Raw genomic sequence first — 20,523 nt, 5'->3', positions numbered from 1 at the left:
AAGTTAGCAATTAGGTTGTTCGGGGTTCAATGAACCAAGTTTAACTAGGTCAAAATACTCCTTTGTTACTGGTTCCAGAGAGAGAATAAGGATGTTATGCAGCTATATTCCTACACTGCAGTGCTTGGAACAAGGAAAGAATACCCTCCAAGTTGTCCATTCATTCTAATTGATGTGCACATAAGGGTAAGAATGTAACAGCTGGTTCACGGCTTTATTCCCACTACAAAAGAACAGCATTGGGCCCCAGTTCTGCACACACTGCAGTAGATGGGTTCAGCGATATTCGAGGCAAAGGCCACTCAGACCACCAATTAGTTTAGAGGAGGAAAGCCTCGAGAATACTTTCGGTACAAAGTAACCTTCATCTGCACACACACTTGGGGGAAAAAAAAATTAGATAGAACCCCATTGTTATCCAGAGTTGCTCAGATAACACAACCAGCCCATGCACGTCCCTGGATGCCTCCATTCAATTGCATAGAAGCTGATGCTTCAGACTGGCCAGGATGGGAATCTGGGCCACCTAGCTATACAAAACCCTGGTTAGACCACACCTGGAGCACTGTGAGCAGTTCTGGGCACCACACCTTAGGAAGGATATATTGGCCTTGGCGGGAGTGCAGCATAGGTTTACCAGAATGATAGCCGGACTTCAAGGGCTAAATTACAAGGAGATTTTACACGAACTAGGGTTGTATTCCTGGAATTTAGAAGGTTAAGGGGTGATTTGATCGAAGTTTGAGATATTAAAGGGAACAGATAGGGTAGAGAGAGAGAAACTCTATCCCCTGGTTGGGGAGTCTAAGACTAGGGGGCAGAGTCTAAAAATGGAGGCGCAGACCTTTCAGGAGCGAAATTAGGAAACACTTCTACACACAAAGGGTGGAGAAGTTTGGAACTCTCTTCTGCAAACAGCAACTGATGCTAGATCAATTATTGATTAACAAATCTATCACTCTCAGATTTAAAATCAAAGGTTTTAAGAGATATGGGGCAAAGGCGGATATATGGAGTAAGGTTGCAGATCAGCCATGATCTCACTGAATGGCGGAACAGGCTCGAGGGGCTCAATGGCCTACATCCTGTTCTTAACCCAGCCAAGTTAGTCTTGGCTGTGTACTACTGTCAGTAATCAGGAAGTGGCTGCATTTTAAAAACGAAGAATGTGTTGCAGTGCAGTAAACATTAAACTTACCACACAAAGTAGCTTCCTTACCGCCAAGGATTTAAATTTTGGAAATGCCAGGTTAGGAAATTACAAAAACACGTTACAACCCTCAGTTACACAAATAGCTTTCAATTGGGCAACAGACAGTACCAGGCCAGGTGAGTCGGTACTACGGCCCGGTACTGTTTTGAACAGAGACCGACACAATTCCAAGGAGACTGAAAATAGAAACCAGCATAAATATTTATCGGCAGTTTAAAAAAATAAATAAAATGCAGTAGGCAAGTAGAAGACTCACCTCTCTCCAGCCATGAAGTTTTTCGTCATCACTGCAGGCGATTCAGTCTCTGGCAAGATGTTGGGGCTTTCAGAAGTCTGTTGGCTTGGACTGTCTGCCATACAGGGCACGGAAGAGGTAGGGGCAGTTGAGCTGCACACACTTGATTTGGTCGTGGGGCATTGTTCTTTCAGTTGCTGTCTTGATGCCCGATCGATTGTAGAACAAGTCTTGGGAGATGCTGCACAAACATTAGTTGGAATGAGCCCATTTAACATCTCTCAAAAGTAAACCATGGTCACTTCAAACCTCTGACCCAAACAACTTGTATTCAAGGCTACATGTTGCTGCAAATTGGCTACTCAGACACTGAAAGGGAGCACAGTACAGGTAATATCCTTTGTTGGCACACAGGTTCCAGAAATGCAAGATCTTGTCTTCAGCGGTGCGAGATTGATCTGGTCTGTATCGGACACAATTCCAGATACACTCCGCATTTGGAATTCCTAGTGCTATTAATGAACATCTTTAAACACTGGAGGTTGTCAGTATCAACCAATCAGATCATTTGAGAGGTGGGTTTAGAGCATATCAGAACTGGATGGGGTGGAGTGCAGGGTTGGAAGCAGATGTTACTGTCTCGTATTGTTCGTTGTACACAAATTTGACGCAGATAAATTTTCAATGAGCTGCTGATTGGGGGCTGACACCAAATAAGCGCACAAGGTTATAAATTGCTTATATACAGTTTACAAACACTTAATTTTTTTCTCAAAAAAAGGCATGCCTGGTTGTTCTCTTATTTGTCTGGTTTATTTCCTTCAATATTGGTTGCAGCTGCTTGTTTTAGAGATAACGTGGCCATTCCTTGGCGTGAATGTGGTTGCGTAGCGGTCACGTAACTGGACGAGGAATCCAGAGAACGCGAGTTCAAATCCCACCACGGCAGTGGGAGAATTTGAATTCCGTTAAACCCACTGATGTCCTTTAGGGGAGGAAACCTGCCGTCCTTACCCAGTCTGGTCTATATGCAGCTCCAGTCCCACACCAACACGGTCAACTCTCAACCTAGCAAGCCACTCAGTTGCAGTAATCACTGCTGCAGTGGTTCAAGGAGGAAGCCCACTAACTACCACCTTCGCAGGGCAACTAGGTCTGGGCAATAAATGCCAGTCTTGCCAGCAATGGCCACATCCAGAGAATACATTTTAGACAAACTGCCTAGTGTTTATTTGTGGAATTGCCACGGTTTGGAAATACAACAGGGACATCAAGAATATAAGATTACAAGAATTATGAGCAGGAATAGGCCATACGGCCCCGCGAGCCTGCTTCGCCATTCAAGAAGATCATGGCTGATCTTCGACCTCAACTCTGCTTTCCTGCACTATCCCCATATCCCTCGATTCCCTACAGTCCAAAAATCTACCCCTCTCAGCCTTGACTGGGGTTTTATTAACTTAAAAAAAGTTAGATTGACATTCAATTAAAGTGCTAATAAATGCACCAAAACAGTGCCAAAAAAACAAACACAATTTGGGGGAGGGGTAGGGAAAGAGAAGGCAGGCAGGCATTCCACCACACCACCCCCCCCCACAGAAAATAACTCATTCACATCCCTCCTTCAGTAATCCCTAAATCACCTCTACTAACTGTACTACAGTAAAAGTGAGGGATGTTGGTGGCAGCTGTAGCATAGATAATGCCAAGCTCACGCCCCACTGCGCTCAGTGATCGGCCATGATCGCACTGAATGGCGGAGCAGGCTCGAGGGGCCGAATGGCCTACTTCTGCTCCTATCTTCTATGTTTATGTAAGTCCAACTCCTTTTTGGGGGGGGGGGGGGGGGGAGAAAGTCAGCATACAATGGCACATTTGACACCCATAAAATGCCGCCAAATCTCGTGTCTAAATCTGTCGCACCCGACTTGAATGTCATACTGGCTTTGCTGTCCAGGGTGCCTGCCTGAAAGAGGCATTAGGCGCCAAATCGGGGCTCCAAGATGCGCGTAGAACCCCAAATGTGCGTTTCAGGTACAAATGGGAAGAGCTTGCGCCCTCAGGTCTAGTCGCATCAGGCCGGCGAGCCGAGTGGGGCGCTGGCAGCATTTAAGCGAGGCTCAAAACTGAATTTGGCTCAGGTCTCAGGCAGTCTTTCCAGCGACTCCACTATGGTCTATATGCACAAGGTTGGTTGTTTGTCAGGTTTTTAAAAATTTTTTTAAATAAAAGATAGGGCATTTACAGCCACCTAAATTGGTTTGTGCGGAACAAATCTTACCAGGAAAGCTTTTTGCAGGACTCTCCACTCTGAAAAATCCTGCATCAAACACAATAACATCATCCTTTGGAGTTTCTTTATTACTGGAGTCTGCCATTTCCCATTTCAGTTTGGCTTTCATAGCCGCCTTCAAAGCAGCAAGCCGGCTCGTCGGTGGAGCTTTGCTGGCTTTTATTACAAGGCCTTCTGTGGGTTTCGGCATGGCAACCTTTTTCTAAATCAGAAAAACAAAAACAAAGTTACCAAATTCAGACAAAGCACACCTGGCCAAATCCACAACAGACCAATAAAACTGGCGCTTATGTTACCATCTTCTATAATCTTAACCCCACCCAAATTCAGTGTTACCTTATTAAAGCTACTTTTAAAAATAGGGATTAAAACGACGACTGCAAATTAAAACCATAATTGTTTACACCTCCATCACAGGAACAGCAAACCTTGGGAGTACGCATTTGACAGAATGACAATTAGCTCCCTTTTAATGTCTGGCTGGCTGGCTCCTGCAACTCCATTTGAGCCTTCGCAGGACACGTGCACACAACACCCCTTTAGTGACTTTACCCACTCGCCGTTACAGTAACCCGGTAGGCTTAAAGAGTGCTTTTGTAGGAATGTTTAAAATTTGATTTAAAAAAAAACTTTGGGCCGCATTGTGTGACCCCTACGAGGTGCGCACGTGCCTTTAGGGGAGTTTGGGGTTTAGGCACGTGAAGCGCATGCGCTGAAACTTGGCACTTGATCGGTCAAGAATCCTCTTGACAGATCCTCCATATCCCCGGGAAACGGGCCTCCGCGGGTTGCGCTATTTGCCCAACTTCCGCCCGCTGAACGCCCGTGAAATTCTTGCGCCTGGTAGAAGCAGAGCGTACGGCCTGATTTTACCAGCATGAGTTTTAAAAAATAGAAAAATAAAATTCTCACTTATACATTAAAAACCCTATCCAGTAAGGTTAAGCTTATATTTAGCCCTGTTAAAACAATTTTTTTTTCAAAAAAATGCCATTTTAATTAATTTTATATATGTAACTTAAAAAATGTATTTCATGTGTTCGTGTATTTTTTTTTTATATAAAAGTGATCCCTTCATACCTATGATAGTTCAGTACACATGGAACCAAGTATGAATGGGGTTGCCCTTCTTTCATTGGTTGGGCTGGCCCATGTGATCCCAGGGGTGCTTGCGAACCGCCTGCGCCCCCGGGATACGTGGGCCTCTATGCATTTCTACCAGGCGAGGCCCAGGATCGCAGGCCTCCGCAGCTCCCGGACCACCAGGTCAATGGGGAGATTTTTTGGATGATCGGAGGCAGCCGCCCGCAGGAAGCCTCCGATCGCAAATTCAGACCCATTGATGTTTGGACGTAGCGTGTAAAAAGCTTGTAGAAGTAGCTTCTAAAAAATAAAAAAAAATATGAATTTACGGCTTCTAATGGGACCTGGCCCAATGATAAAAAATACTGGCTTTAGGCGGAGGAAATGGACAGCCAACAGGAAGAAAATTACCATTAGTACTTTGTCAATGCCCCTTTATTCTTTTAAAAAAGTTACACTGACCACCAATATTCTTGCTTTTGCCAGTTTAAATACACTGCAGGTTAATAAACACTCCGAGGGACATCTGCGCTGGAGTGAGTGACAGATTCCAACAATTTCTTGTCTCTTACCGTGACCACTTTTTTGGGTAATGATGGCAAGTTGGTCGGTTCCTGCCAGCTATTCTCTTGAAGCTTCTTCAAACGCTCAAACTTTTTGTTCACATCTTCGACCTGGAGAAGGGACAAATGAAGCTCAGATATAATAAAACCAGAACCGACAGATCAACACAAGGAGGGGGAAAAAAATAAGCAAGCGGTTAGCCACAGGAAACAGCACAAAATATGGGGGGGGGGGGGGTTTTCAGGGGTGTGAAAACATTCTTTCATTTATATTTCAAACGGGGAAAGAAACAATATTGGGATATTGTTTTCTGGCAACAACTCTTCATCATATTTACACAGAGACTCCTTTTCCTGTTTGATTTAGTGTTAGCTGTGGCTCAGTTGGTAACACACTCGCCTCACAGTCAGAAGGTTATGGGTTCAAGTCCCACTCCAGGGACTGGAGCACAAAGCTAGGCTGACACTCCCAGTGCAGTGCTGAGGGAGTGCCGCACTGTCTTTTGGATGAGACGTTAAACCGAGGCCCCGATGCTTTAGATCCCATGGCGCTATTTCGATGATGAGTAGGGGAGTTATCCCCAGTGTCCTGCAGGGGCCAATATTTCTCCCTCAGCCAACATAACAAAAACAGATTATCTGGTCATTATCACATTGCTGTTTGCGGGAGCTTGCTGTACGCAAATTGGCTGCCGCATTTCCTACATTACAACAGTGTTTACACTTCTAAAAGTACTTCATTGGCTGTAAAGCGCTTTGAGACGTCCTGCGGTCGTGAAAGGCGCTATAGAAATGCAAGTCTTTCTATTCAAGTCTTTCTTTGATTCCTTCCTCAGTGCGGTGTTGGCTCCAGCCTCTCATTTGCCGACTTGTCAGTTGATCCAACTGTTGCAGCCGGTTGAATAAAAATGCGGTGGTTTCACCTCTTTACATTAAGTGCCTGCTACCAGTCACCCTATAGCAACGACCTGGTCTTTGATAACCCGTTTTCTCAGTGTCTATTTTCTAATACTTTGCTCAATCACTGACACTTCTTCCAGCACCGCAACTTACCGAAACCTCAGAGCGAGCAAAAGTAGTTTCTTCCCCATTCTGCTGGTCAACCTCCTGCTCTGGGACCCAGTTCCTTCTACTGGCTACCCTTTTTCTTGGTCTCCGACAAGTGACTTTTTGAAGAGCCCGGGTTGATCCCCAGACTGGGTTCGAGTTAGCGGATAGGCTGGTGGCAGCCTCTCTGCCGTGGGGAGGGGAGACGTGAAGCCACCGGGGTTGCTACTTCTGATCACTACCTAGGCGATCCCTGTTGCAAGTGCACATGTGTGAATGATGGGCAAGGTCAGGACTTTTGCCTGGCTTCTGCCTGACCCCCTCCATCTCTCCCAAATAGTCAAATTCCTCGCCACTCATCACTGTTGAGGTTTGTTACTCGGGGAACTACTGCCTATGGAACTGCACTCCAACAGGAAGTCAGTGTTTTCAGAATGAGTGGAGGGCGGCGATAATGTTCGCTGATTCATTTTAAAACTCAAGTTATAGCATCTACCATTCAACCTAGGAGACTCGAAGGGGGAACAACGGCTAGCAGCTAGTTCAGTGTTTAACCACAATGACTGGTTCAACATTCTACTCTGGCGCTCACAAAGAAAACCTTCAGTGATACCTGGAAGTAGACCATGTCCCAAAATCCTTCCAGATCGGTGCAGGTAACTTCCTTTTCGCTCGTCTTGAACTCACAGTTGTCGACGAGCCCGGTAAACTGTTTGAATCGTTCAGCCATCAGGAGATGCGCTTGCCCCACAGTCGTGCGAAGCAAGTCCTTAACTGGATGAAAAAATAAATTTGAAACGGAACACAGATTTTAAGCAATTTATCTGACTAACACTAATAATGTGGATTTTTTGGGGGGGGAAAAAAATGATTTTCTAAGCCGATGGCATCACCCAAGACGAGAGGGACTGACAAATTTGATCACAGCAAATTATTCATAAGAGCAAAGATTCAAACAGAACCATACAAATTTACAGGGCATTCATTCCATTGTGTCTGTGCTGACTGGGATGCAGAAGTTCAAAGCCAGGAAGTTGGGTGGAAACCATTTTACAAAAAAAAAAAAAAATTCTACTTGATGCGCTATCAATTACTCATAAAAGACTGAGAGTTAAGAGAGTAACTAAAGGCTTTTATTAACAAAAGAATGAAGGTCTGCCTCGAGTGGTCGACCGGTCCAGAAATACAAAGGGCTGGGGAGCAGTCACCTTTATACTAGGACTTGTGGGAGGAGTCAGCCGAGGCATGTCCAGGCATGTACACAGTGGAATACAAACAGTGGTTTACCACACTACTTATGGACTAAGTTATCGACTGTAGCAGATCATGGCAATGGTAGCTGTCCTCGACATCAAGTCAGCATTCAGCGGCGCACGATGCCAATGGTAGCTGTCCTCGACATCAAGTCAGCATTCAGCGGCGCACGATGGCAATGGTAGCTGTCCTCGACATCAAGTCAGCATTCAGCGGCGCACGATGCCAATGGTAGCTGTCCTCGACATCAAGTCAGCATTCAGCGGCGCACGATGCCAATGGTAGCTGTCCTCGACAACAAGTCAGCATTCAGCGGCGCACGATGCCAATGGTAGCTGTCCTCGACATCAAGTCAGCATTCAGCGGCGCACGATGCCAATGGTAGCTGTCCTCGACAACAAGTCAGCATTCAGCGGCGCACGATGCCAATGGTAGCTGTCCTCGACATCAAGTCAGCATTCAGCGGCGCACGATGCCAATGGTAGCTGTCCTCGACATCAAGTCAGCATTCAGCGGCGCACGATGCCAAGAATCCGAGCAAAACGGAGGTCAATAGGAACAAAAAAACCCTCCAGTGGCTGGAGTCCTTCCTGACAAAGGGAGATGGTCGTACTTGCCAGCGTTGCCCAGAGAACAAATTTTGAAAATGAGGGCAAGAGGCAACAAGATCAGTTTCTGGAGGAAGGAATGAAGGTTTTCACGAGACGGTGGCATGACAACATTTGTGTTTTTACAACTTTAGAAAAAAAAACAATCGAAGCCCATTCTTTGCGGCAATGGGAGAGGATCATCCTTGATGGATTTTCTCGGCATCAACGCCTCCTTCAGAAATTGTCAAAAAATTTCCTTCTGGCGAGGACTCGATGCAGATCAACGGATAAAGTACACTAGTCCAATTACGCTGAATTATTAAAATGACACAAAGTGTGACGGCAGGACTTCAAAAGGCACGGTTGCAAGAATTCCCATGACAAATCACAGCTCTGGTTACTCAGCTCTGGTTGTGAGGAGAGGTCTGAACTTCATAGACTGGAAATTTACATACATCACGGAAGATTTATGAACGACAAGCTCATCAAACAGTGCGGTCACTTCAAATGATTTTTTTTTTTTTTTTTAAATACCATTTAAGGATATTTAAACCCCTTATAGATTGGTTCAAGCTTCATTGCAAATATTGTTCAGTATCATGTCACACAGTGCCACCCAGTGGAGGGGGACTAAAACATGAATTTATTCATTGCAGCAAAACAGGAAACCCGACCTCACGGCCAAGAATAAAAACATTGAAATCGAAGGGATGACAACCAAGTGCCTGAAGAGAATGTGATGCAACCAGCTTTATTTGTGTGTACCAATTGAGTTTTATTAAGATATACAAAATTACACTTTCCCTACTCTCTCCTCCCATCTGGACTGTGAATAAACAGTCAGCTGTGAACAAACACGTTTAATCATCCCTGCCTACAAAATGAAGGAATGCGCATTAAAAAATAGTTTATCGTACAAATGCTTTTGGGCATTTCATAAACAACCCGTCATTTACCCTACATAAACTTGAGGTCATCCAAAACTCGGCTGCCCGTGTCCGAACTCGCACCAAGTCCTGTTTGCCCCATCACCCCTGTGCTCGCTGACCTACATTGGCTCCTGGTTAAGCAACGCCTCGATTTCAAAATCATCCTGGTTTTCAAATCACTCCATGGCCTCGCCCCTCCCTATCTCTGGCATCTCCACCAGCTCCCCCCCCCCCCCCCCCCGCAATATATCTGCGCTCCTCTAATTCTGCCCTCGAGCATCCCTGATTATAATTGCCCAACCATTGGCGGCTGTGCATTCAGCTGCCTGGGCCCCAAGCTCTGGAATTCCCCCCCTAAACCTCTCCGCCTCTCTTTCCCCCCCCTTTCAGACACTCCTTAAAACCTACCTCTTTGACCAAGCTTTAGGTCACCTGCCCTAATTTCTCATGTGGCTCGGTGTCAAATTTTTGTCTTAAAATACTCCTGTGAAGCGCCTGGTGACGTTTTACTACATTAAAGGCGCTATATAAATACAAGTTGTTGTATTTATAGCATGATTAAATCAGTGACTTTCATTCTCACGAAAGTAATGTTTGGAATGACCCAGTGAAAGAGACAATTTAGGAAACACAAAAAAAATCACAGACTAACAATTTTAGACTGGTGTACTGCAGAGCAGTTTGTTATCTGTAATTGAAACCAGAATTTTTTTTTTTTTAATGCTGTAATTTAAAAAATGAGTTCATGACAAAGTAGTGTGAGAATTGCGTTTCTACAACGGGATTCGTCTTACCGCCATCTGGAACCTCTTCTGAATTAGCCCACCCTGCCCACTGCTGGCAAAGCCCGTTCAAGTTCGCAGTCTCCGACATGACGATTCCTCTGCAAGAAAAGAAGGGAATTACAAACGAGTAATGAATTAAAGTGATCCAAACTACTTTCTCCCAGATAGCCAAGCTAGTTCTGGTCGGGCATGGCGCCCGCTACAATGTGACAACTTCAGTCAGAGTACACAGGTACAGGTTCAGAAATAAGCATTATAAAGATGTTGAGCTGAGATTTGATGTCTCAAGAGAGGTGTTATAAATCTCATCAAGAAACTACTCATGAAATAACACTGGACAGCCAGCTGGTGGTGCCATCCAAGGAGTATCAAATCAAATCAACTTTATTGTCATTGTTAGTGCACAAGTGCAGTACAACGAAATGTAGGCTTGCGGCTCCCGAGAGTGTACATTTAGATTAAGACATTTTGTAAGACAAGTAGCTAGTGAAGTACAACTAGACCTCCATGTTCTGAAACAAGTTGATTAAAGCCTTGCTTTATGCTCAAACCAAGTGTGTAGTGAGTTTTATTACATCAAGAGGGAAAACAGTTCACTTTTTAGTCTGAACAGCCCTAATTAGTTTTACTGTGCCCTTTTTTACTAAAAAGGTGCTAACTGGTGGCCACACAAATGCACTTTGCAGTAGGGATCACTGGATAGCAGTCAGGAGCGGCCAATTTATCCCCTGTATAAGCCAGTGCACTGAGGCAAGTTGCAGCAGCCCTCTTGCAAGCCAGTTGAAATCAGCTAAGTCAGCACAGACTAGGACATTCTGGCTTATATGGTTCAGTTACATTCTGGTTTTACTATCAAGCGACTATCAAGCTTTTTCATTAAAAAAAAAAAATCACTTTCCAAGGCTTTTCATTGCCGTTTGCTGAATTCATTGCATGCCGATATCTATTAGCCGGCAGTAAGGCTTCATAAAATGCTCAACTAAGCCAGACATTTATTTTCAGAGCATATTAAGGGATTTACATCTTATTGCAGTGCCACCAGACGTACAGGGCTTGCCTGGTCGACGGCAGTGCAGAAAATAAACGGTCCATGGCTGATGGCAACGGAGACCCAACTTTAGATCCGCTATTACATATTTAGGCCTTGTTAAAGCACACTTGCAGCAAGTAACAACTGTTTTGATGCTAGTACACAAAAGCATCAGGCCAAATCGATATCTATTCACTGGCCTATGCAAAATACATTAAATTATTAAAAAAAAAGAAAAACCACCAAAATATTCTTGAAACTGGTCTGATTCTGCCGGTTATAGGTAGCTGTGGAAAATAAAAGCCTGATCTTGTGCATACATTGAAGATGGGGCTCGGTTTTCCGATTCAGCATCCTCCAACGCAGACACAAATGCATGACAGGTTCAGATACCACACTCCAAAAATCCGGAAGAGTGAAGGAGCCTTTACAACAACGAAGGGAAAGAAACTAAATCTAGCCAAACCACCCAATTTTCCAAGAGGTCACCGCTAGGTTTGCAGAATACAGGAAACTCTCGTTTACACGGCACCTAAATTATCCGGAAATCTCGATTAACCAGCAAAATTCAGGAGTAGGTTCGGGTAAGTTTTATTGTATATTAGTGGCCGTGTAACCTGGGTTCCTGCACCTGTGGCAGTGTATCAGGGCCTCCTGGATCTGTGACCGTGTAATCGGGATGCTGTGTAACGGGGCTCTCGTACCTTGGTAGATATACCTCTCCGTTATCCAGAATTTTTAATCAACCGGCACCATCCCGGTCCCGTAGGTGCCGGATACCAAAGAGTTTCCTGTATTTAGGAAGTTCCCGCTAGCTCCACACTATCATCTGACGGAGGATTAGAAGGGCATGAAGCTACAATGCTTACAAAATTGGTTTGGTGCATCTGCACTTCAATACGGTGAAGATAGTCACTGCATCGCTAATATTGATTAGGCTCCTAACCTGAAATAGGCAACATCGTACGCTGGTCCATTAACATCGGCTGTAGAGCTTGCTAAAGAATCCTGGGGTTTGTTGATCATCGGTGCTTCTTCCACCACTAAAGGGAAAGGGGAAAAAGAAAACAAAATATGGCACATTTAAAAATCGCTCGAACATCAAATGAAACTCAAGCTGGCGGGGGAGGAGAATATCAAATAAACAAATCCAAAGACAATTTGAATGGCCCAAAAAAGGGTTAAAGATAAATAAGGTGCTGTATAAAAAGATGGTCGGCAGTTTAAAGCAATAATGAACTGATTCAGAAGACAACGTTCCAACAGTTAATGTAAATGAAAGGCTATTAGACTAATTTTTGTAAATCACTCGGGAAAAAAAAAAGCGAATTTAATTGCAGTGTTTCATTCAGCTTTTGGTTCAGCCTCATGCTAAAAAGATGCCAGTATGAGATTTTACAGCATTTGTGTCAGAAGCACAAAGATTATAGTGCCATAGAATGAATTATTCACTTGACTAGGCCCATCTGCTCACCAGTACTAACAGGGTCGTCAAGTTTTGCTTCAGGGAGATGTTCAGACTCAATTTCTGGTGCAAACCTATTTCTCCGAGTTTTGGTTACCGAGTCCACTGTTGCAGCAGAACCAAGGTTACTTTTCCTGGACAGGGGGGAAACAGAAATACATTTGAGAGTTTGTTTTGGCAGGATCGGTGCAGAGTAGGAGGATTTAGATCTAAAGTCTAACTAAACTGGCAAAACATAGTCTCCTAGCAAGTGGATCATGTTCGAGAGAAAAGATAGGGATCAGCCAAGATAACGACACTACAATCATAGACTAGTACAGTAGGAGGCCATTCGGCCCATTGAGACTGCACTGACTCTTGCAATCTAGTCATTCCCACTCCCCCCGCTCTTTCCCCAGATCCCTGCAATTTTTTCTCCTTCAAGTATTTATTCAATTCCCTTTTGAAGGCTGCTATTGAATCGGTTTTCACCCCCCCCCAAAAAAAATCAGGCAGCGCATTCCAAATCCTCACCACTCGTTGCGTATAAAGGTTGTTCCTCCCGTCGCCTCTGGTTCGTTTGCCAATCACCTTAAATCATTGAAACTTATAAAATTCTAACAGGACTAGACAGACTAGATGCAGGAAGGATGTTCCCGATGGTCAGGGAGTCCAGAACCAGGGGTCACAGTCTAAGGATAAGGGGTAAGCCATTTAGGACTGAGAAGGAGGAGGAATTTCTTCACCCAGAGAGTGGTGAACCTGTGGAATTCTCTACCACAGAAGGCAGTGGAGGCCAATTCATTAAATATATTCAAGAAGGAGTTGGATATATATATTCCAATTCCAATTCAAATGCTTTATTGGCATGAAAGTTTACAGAGAACCATATTGCCAAAGCTTACATAGCAAAAAGGTACAGTTTTCCAACATTCTGTAGGTGTCAATCGATTTGACATTTGTTGGTTACATACAATATTACTTTTAAACAATATTAATTTTAAACAGTCTTTGTACTTCATTTGGTACGTTCAATATTAATTTTAAACAGTCTTAATTTTAAACAGTCCTCAGGTTGTGACATGTTGTTACATATTTGGCCCCAAGGTATGGTCTGTCTCCTTCTCCTAGGACTAATCTCAATTTTGACAGGTCATCCAATTCCTTGAAATCTGGGGTTGTTTGGCTTAGCTTGTTGAATAATATGTTTCTTGATGTGCTGAATTTTTCGCATTTTAGGAGGAAATGCATCTCTGTTTCAACCTATTTCTCAAGGCTAAAGGGATCAAGGGATATGGAGAGAAAGCAGGGACAGGGTACCGAGTTTGGATGATCAGCCATGATCTCATTGAATGGCGGAGCAGGCTCGAGGGGCCGAATGGCCTACTGCTGCTCCTATCTTCTATGTATCTGTGCCCTCTGATTATCGACCCTTCAGCCATTGGAAACAGTTTCTCTTTATTTACTCTATTTAAACCCTTCATGATTTCAAAACACCAACCAATCTCCTCTTGGTTACTATGGATAAGCAGTCTAAAGTGCATGGCGCAGCACACGGGATCATCAATGATAACTGCCACCCATGCAGAGTTGAATTGGACATCTAAAAGGGCGATGTTTATGCGGGAAGACAGGGTAGTAAAGGGCTAGACAGGGCAGAAGATGCAAATGCAGCGGACATAGCTAACAAAATGGCGCAGCACACAAGGGCAGGAGTAGACCATTCACTACAAATGTTACCACTCTTAGTGGAGTTATATATTTTTTTCTTTATAGAAACACTTTCAGAACCAGAAAGCCCCCTTCACAAAGAGCTAGAATTGCTGTAACTATAAACAAAAAGGAATAAACCAAGTTAACTGCAAAACATTCCTTGCAGGTACCCAACATTGAAGCTTCCCATTAACAGATGCCATTTTGATGAAAACGTGTTGAAAAAGTGTCGCCAGAGACACACACAATCTACAAATCGGAACTGCAAACAAACACGGATTGTGCGATATTGTGATAAAAACATTGCTCAACTCTTCTCCTCATTCCAAAAGGTACGTCAAAAACTGGCTCAACAAAAAAAAAAACCTTCTGGTTAGAAGCAAAAATTTTGCACAAAGTAATACTTACGATTTGTGTATGCTGGGACGCCTGGAATGAGATGTAAAGAAACTATCGACACTTTGGGGGCTGAGTGGGGTAAACTTGAATTGGGCCAACCCAGCCACAGGTGCAAAGACGTAGTTGTCAGGGGCAAAGGAGACTTTCGTGCCCACATGACCAACACCCAATAGCGGTGCACTAGGTGGCACTTGGTGCCCATCGTCACTCTCAGTTGGTGGAATCAGCTCCTCGGAGCTTAGTGGTTGATCCTCTCCGTCGGGGACGACTTCCATTTCTTGTTCTCCACAAGGCACGGGCCGGAGCTCATCGACAGCAACCTGCAAAGCAGTTTTGATTCAAAGCATTGAAGTACTTAATTCCACTATTAACCGGCTCCAACTAAGCTTCTTTAGGCGAGGTACAAGACTACAGAAATACATTTCAGTCATCTACTGCACTCGTTAAACAATAAAATCGCCAACACATTTTTAGTTAAGACACAATTTTATTCAATTTTCCCCATATACCAAAACACAAACTCAAGACTTTAAAATATGCCACTTCATCTATTTGCAATTTAAGCAAATTTCAATGAGCTGCTGCACACATCAAATCGAAATCCTGCAAATCCATTGGCAGGATAGGCGCACCAGCGTCAGTGTTCTCGCTCAGGCCAACATCCCCAGCATCGAAGCTTTGACCGCGCTCGATCAGCTCCGATGGACGGGCCACATCATCCGCATGCCCGATACGAGACTCCCAAAACAAGCGCTCTACTTGGAGCAACGACATGGCAAGAGAGCCCCAGGTGGGCAGAGGAAACACTTCAAGGCCACCCTCAAAGCCTCCTTGAAAAAGTGTAACATCCCCACCGACACCTGGGAATCCCTGGCCCAAGACCGCACAAAGTGGAGGAGAAGCATCCGGGAAGGCACCGAACACCTCGAGTCTCTTCGCCGGGAGCAAGCGGAAGCCAAGCGCAAGGAGCGCACGTCAACCCAAGCACCCCACCCACCCGCCCCTTCAACCACCGTCTGCCCCACCTGTGACAGAGACTGTAGGTCCCGCACTGGACTCATCAGTCACCTGCGAACTCATTTTTAATGTGGAAGCAAGTCATCCTCGGTTCCGAGGGACTGCCGAAGATGATCATCAAATCGAAGGACAAGTTTTATAAGGAGAGTAGCTTTTACCATATTATTCGGAGGAAGCGCTGTGTGTAACCAGGACTGTCCCTTTAAAGTCACACGTTGTAAATGGCACATTCTGAATACAAAAGTTTGGTCAGAAGAAACCAAACTTGCACATTTGAAAATGCAATTCAGGAAGAGCAACAGATGCATCTTAAACATTACATCCTGTGTGCACTTTGTCATCACACTTGCAATTTTCTGCACCAGCATTCCACACAATTAGCTCAAATTTCACAATCCAAAAACAGCAACAAATCACAACAGAGAAACATGCTACATAACAAAGGAAAGAGGGAAAAGCAGGTAGATAAATTCCCAATGAGAAACTAGGGGGGGGGGGCGTGCGCACGAAAACAACCCACATTGAACAGTCAGCAAAACCAACCGTAAAAAAAAAAAGGGCAATTTAACGCTCAGAATATTTTTTGAAAAGGCCTTTGGTGTCAACTTTGTTCTCATTCTGAATATTTACAACTGGAAATAAAGCTAAAGAAAATTGATTCAATGAGTTTGAAATGTCTCTCGCCGGGATTTTATTTGGAGGTTCGTGGATCTGATACAGCAGAGGCTGGAGCTCATGGGGCTGACCAAAGCTACCAGTCCATCAGCTAGAAGAGAGCCCCAACGATGTAGCCGCCAGCATGTGCCAGTATAACTGAGCAGTCTGTGGAGAAAGCTCTCGGCGTACAGCATTAGTTTCTGGTCCTCCCAAACACCTCAAATTTAATACTCTCATCTCGTGTTTGAATCCCTTCACGGTCTCGCCCTTCCCCAGCCTTAAGAATTCTACATTCCCCAACTCTGGCTCCTTTGTGCATCCCGAAACTCCTTCGCCCCATCAATGGCGCCTTCAGCTACATAGGTCCGAAGCTCTGGAATTCCCTCCCTAATGCTCTCTCTTAAAACCCATCTTCTTTGACCACACTTTTAGTAACCGCTCCCAATATCTCGGTGTCGGTGGAATTCTCTGCCACAAAAGGCAGTAGAGGCCAATTCATTAAATATATTCAAGAAGGAGTTGGATATATTTCTTAAGGCTAAAGGGATCAAGGGATATGGGGAGAAGGCAGGGACAGGGTACTGAACTTGGATGATCAGCCATGATCTCATTGAATGGCCTACTCCTGCTCCTATCTCTGATGTTTCTATGTCTATTTTTGGCCGATTACTGTGAAGAGCCTCGGGACATTTTGCTACATTAAAAGGGTGCTCAACAAATGAAAGTTGCTGCTGCAGCTGCCTACCTCATGAATGTAAGGAACAACCACATTGGAGTTCAATTAAAAAAAAAAAAAAGAAATAGAAGGTAGAGATTGATAGCAGCATTATCCATTCACAGAACAACCCAGGAACGCGTTTGTTAGGTCCATCCTTCACCCATCCATCAATACAGGCTACCAGGGCCTTCTGCGGTCATTACACAGCAATAGCTTTATTTACAGCAGTCAGTAATTTAATGGTAACTGCATTTTTGTATGAAATAGCAAAGCATTAACTTTTGAACGGATGTCGCTTGATCCAAGGAGTTGTTCATTTATGTAACTGTAGTCAGTACATACATATTTATTTACACAACTGCGATGCCAGGCGAACAAGATTTGTCGAATAGCAATAGGTAGAAAAATACTTACAGGAATTAAGAAATACTTGTTTCAGTCTGACTGAATTCTTTCCAAATTGTCAGTTGCAATGTGCACCCCACCCCTAACAACTCTTTGCAAGCTATGCCAAGGAAGATCTGCTAGAGTGCGCATTACATTTTTTGAACAGAAAGCAGAACTTTGATCAGGCTTGTTTTTGCAGCAATGCCTCTTGTATTATACACGGGACCAACAAAATGGTCGCCTCAAAGTGTGGCAGGACCATTTCCCCGATATTGTGTTCTTGCTCAGGCCAACATCCCCAGCATCGAAGCTCTGACCACGCTCAATCAGCTCCGATGGACAGGTCACATTGTCCGCCTGCCCGATACGAGACTCCCAAAACAAGCGCTCTACTCGGAGCTCCGGCACGGCGAGGGAGCCCCAGGTGGGCAGAGGAAACGCTTCAAGGACACCCTCAAAGCCTCACATCCCCACTGACACCTGGGAATCCCTGGCCCAAGACCGCACAAAGTGGAGGAGAAGCATCCGGGGAAGGCGCTGAACACCGAGTCTCTTTGCCGGGAGCAAGCGGAAGCCAAGCGCAAACAGTGGAAGGAGCGCACGTCAACCCAAGCACCCCACCCACCCGCCCCTTCAACCACCATCTGCCCCACCTGTGACAGAGACTGTAGGTCCCGCATTGGACTCATCAGTCACCCGAGAACTCATTTTTAATGTGGAAGCAAGTCATCCTCGGTTCCGAGGGACTGCCGAAGAAGATTGTATTAAATTTAATTAAATATTTCCCCACCCTGCAGACATCTCACCGAGGTCAACCCGTACGGCCCCATAATTGGCTCAGACTACTCCAATGCGAAGGCTGGAGACAAGAAACTGGGTGATGTGCGGGAAAACGGGGAACCCATCTTGGTGACAAGCACCAGACACCAACAGCCAACACACAGTTGACGACATCAACTGTAAATGTTGCAGAAAGCAACACACAAAGGGGACGATTGGATGCACATTTAATATCTCCGTGGATTTGATGGGCGAAGGGGGGGGGGCGAGCGAAAGAGAAAGAAGAGAAGAATCACAGGGCCAGAGGGGATGTATGGGAATAGAAGTAAATTTTGGACATGGGCAAAGAGAAAAAAAAGACAGCAGAAAAGGACAGTAAATCAAATCACCAGCTTATCAGCATTTCTCAGTCATGTTTCCAGACACTCGCTCACAACAACCAGTCTTCAGAGTGTCATTCTTTCAGAGAATAACCAGAGTCCCAGCAAACAAATTAGAATGACTCGAGGGAGAAATTCCATTCAGATTAAAAAAAAACACTGCACGACATCCACCCTGGTCTTAAAAGGCACACCCCAAGTTATACACTGCTGCACTTTAGTAAGGCGGCATTGCCCTTATAAAACAGCGCATTGTCTGGCCTATCACGTGCAGCATGACAGGAGAGCCACTGGTATACACTTAAACTTAATAAAAGCACTTTATTTTTTCCCCCAAGGGACTGCAGGCACATCATGCTCCTGCAAGGGCTTTGTGATTTGACAAGCAATGATATCAGAATTATATTGTAAAATATAGGGGATCATAATTGCAATAAATTTATATTGGGTGACATTGGTAAGAGATACAAACAGAAAAAGAGAAATATTCTCAAATAGTTTGATCTTGAAGGAATTGGGACTGCAGAAAAACCATGCGATGGGGCTCACCGGTTTGCAGTTGGGTTGCTCCCCTGTCTTTCCTGGTTTCCTTGTTCTGCTGTTAGCCATTTGAGGCTTAGCGGCTAAAGATAAAAAAATAAACTCAAATTAGTCTTTATTCCTTCTCAAAAAACAAAGAATTCAAATTATTGCCAAGCACAATCAAACAAGACCTGGACGACGTTCAGGATTGGGCTAAGTGGCAGGTAAGATTCGAGTCACAGAAGTGCCAGGCAATGACTATCTCCAACAAGCGAGAGTTTAACCACCTCCCCTTGATATTCAATGGCATTACCATCACCGAATCCCCCACTATCAATATCCTGGGGGTCACCATTGACCAGAAACCTAACTGGACCAGCCATAAATACTGCGGCAACAAGAGGTCAGAGGCTGGGTATTCTGTGGCGAGTGTCTCATCTCCTGACTCCCCAAAGCCTGTCCACCATCATCTACAAGGCAGTCAGGAGTGTGATGGAATACTCTCCACTTGCCTGGATGAGTGCAGCTCCAACAACACTCAAGAAGCTCGACACCATCCAGGACAAAGCAGCCTGTTTGATTAGCACTCCATCCACCACCTTAAACATTCACTCCCTCCACCACCGGCACACCGTGGCTGCAGTGTGTACCATCTACAAGATGCACTGCAGCAACTCGCCAAGGCTTCTTCGGCAGCACCTCCCAAACCTGCGACCTCTTCCACCTAGGACAAGGGCAGCAGGTATATGGGAACACCACCACCTCCAAGGTCCCCTCCAAGTCACACACCATCCTGACTTAGAAATATATCGCTGATCCTTCATCGTCACTGGGTCAAAACCCTGGAACTCCCTCCCTAACAGCACTGTGGGAGTACCTTCACCACACAGACTGCAGCGGTTCAAGGCGGCTCACCACCACCTTCTCAAGGGCAATAAATGCTGACCTTGCCAGCAACACCCAAATCCCATAAAAATGAATAAAACTCATCAACAGGGAATCACCACTCAGTTTCAGCCAGCACTGTGCTTTTGACATCAATGTCAGTGCTGTAATCAGCAACTAGGTGTATAAATAGCAGCCAGGCGACTGACCCCACCAGCACTTCAAAGAGCATGGATCTAAAAACCTCAGGGGAGGATATTAAATTGAACAAACTTTTAATTTTGGGGGGGGGGGGGGGGGGTTTGGTGGTCAGATCAAAATAGCCTTCCCTTATGTGGGTCTTTGTTTTCCTTCTGTTGCTCTCAGAGCACAGGAAGCGGGGCGTGGGTGGGAAGGAGGAGGAGAGTCCTTCCGTCGGCTCGTACGCCCATCAATAAAACCAGATACGCCTCTCAGAAGAGTGGCTTCGAACCAGACAAGCCCATGATTGTACGCAAAACCACCATCTCAGGTGAATGAGCTACTGAAAGTCTGAAATATGTTAATAACTCATTGCCTGCCTGCCCCCCCCCCCCACGGTCATTGTGGAAAACCTGTAT

At 44.9% G+C, this 20,523-nt stretch overlaps 1 protein-coding gene across 1 annotated transcript in view; it reads right to left on the bottom strand.

The window, feature by feature from the left end:
- Nucleotides 1–20,523, bottom strand: part of dlgap5 (discs, large (Drosophila) homolog-associated protein 5) — a 50,697-nt gene that overhangs the window by 9,347 nt on the left and 20,827 nt on the right. Inside the window, 9 exon segments of the mRNA XM_085969643.1 lie at nucleotides 1,470–1,689; nucleotides 3,730–3,943; nucleotides 5,397–5,498; nucleotides 7,048–7,208; nucleotides 10,002–10,090; nucleotides 11,969–12,065; nucleotides 12,497–12,621; nucleotides 14,588–14,898; nucleotides 19,067–19,140. Coding sequence (XP_085825769.1) covers nucleotides 1,470–1,689; nucleotides 3,730–3,943; nucleotides 5,397–5,498; nucleotides 7,048–7,208; nucleotides 10,002–10,090; nucleotides 11,969–12,065; nucleotides 12,497–12,621; nucleotides 14,588–14,898; nucleotides 19,067–19,140 — 1,393 coding nt within the window.

Source organism: Somniosus microcephalus, chromosome 28 (assembly GCF_052327205.1).
Source record: "Somniosus microcephalus isolate GS21.2 chromosome 28, FLI_Smic_1.0, whole genome shotgun sequence".
NCBI classification, from domain to species: domain Eukaryota; kingdom Metazoa; phylum Chordata; class Chondrichthyes; order Squaliformes; family Somniosidae; genus Somniosus; species Somniosus microcephalus.
The sequence above is the reverse complement of the archived record's forward strand: the minus strand, read 5'-3'. Positions and strand labels throughout refer to the sequence as shown.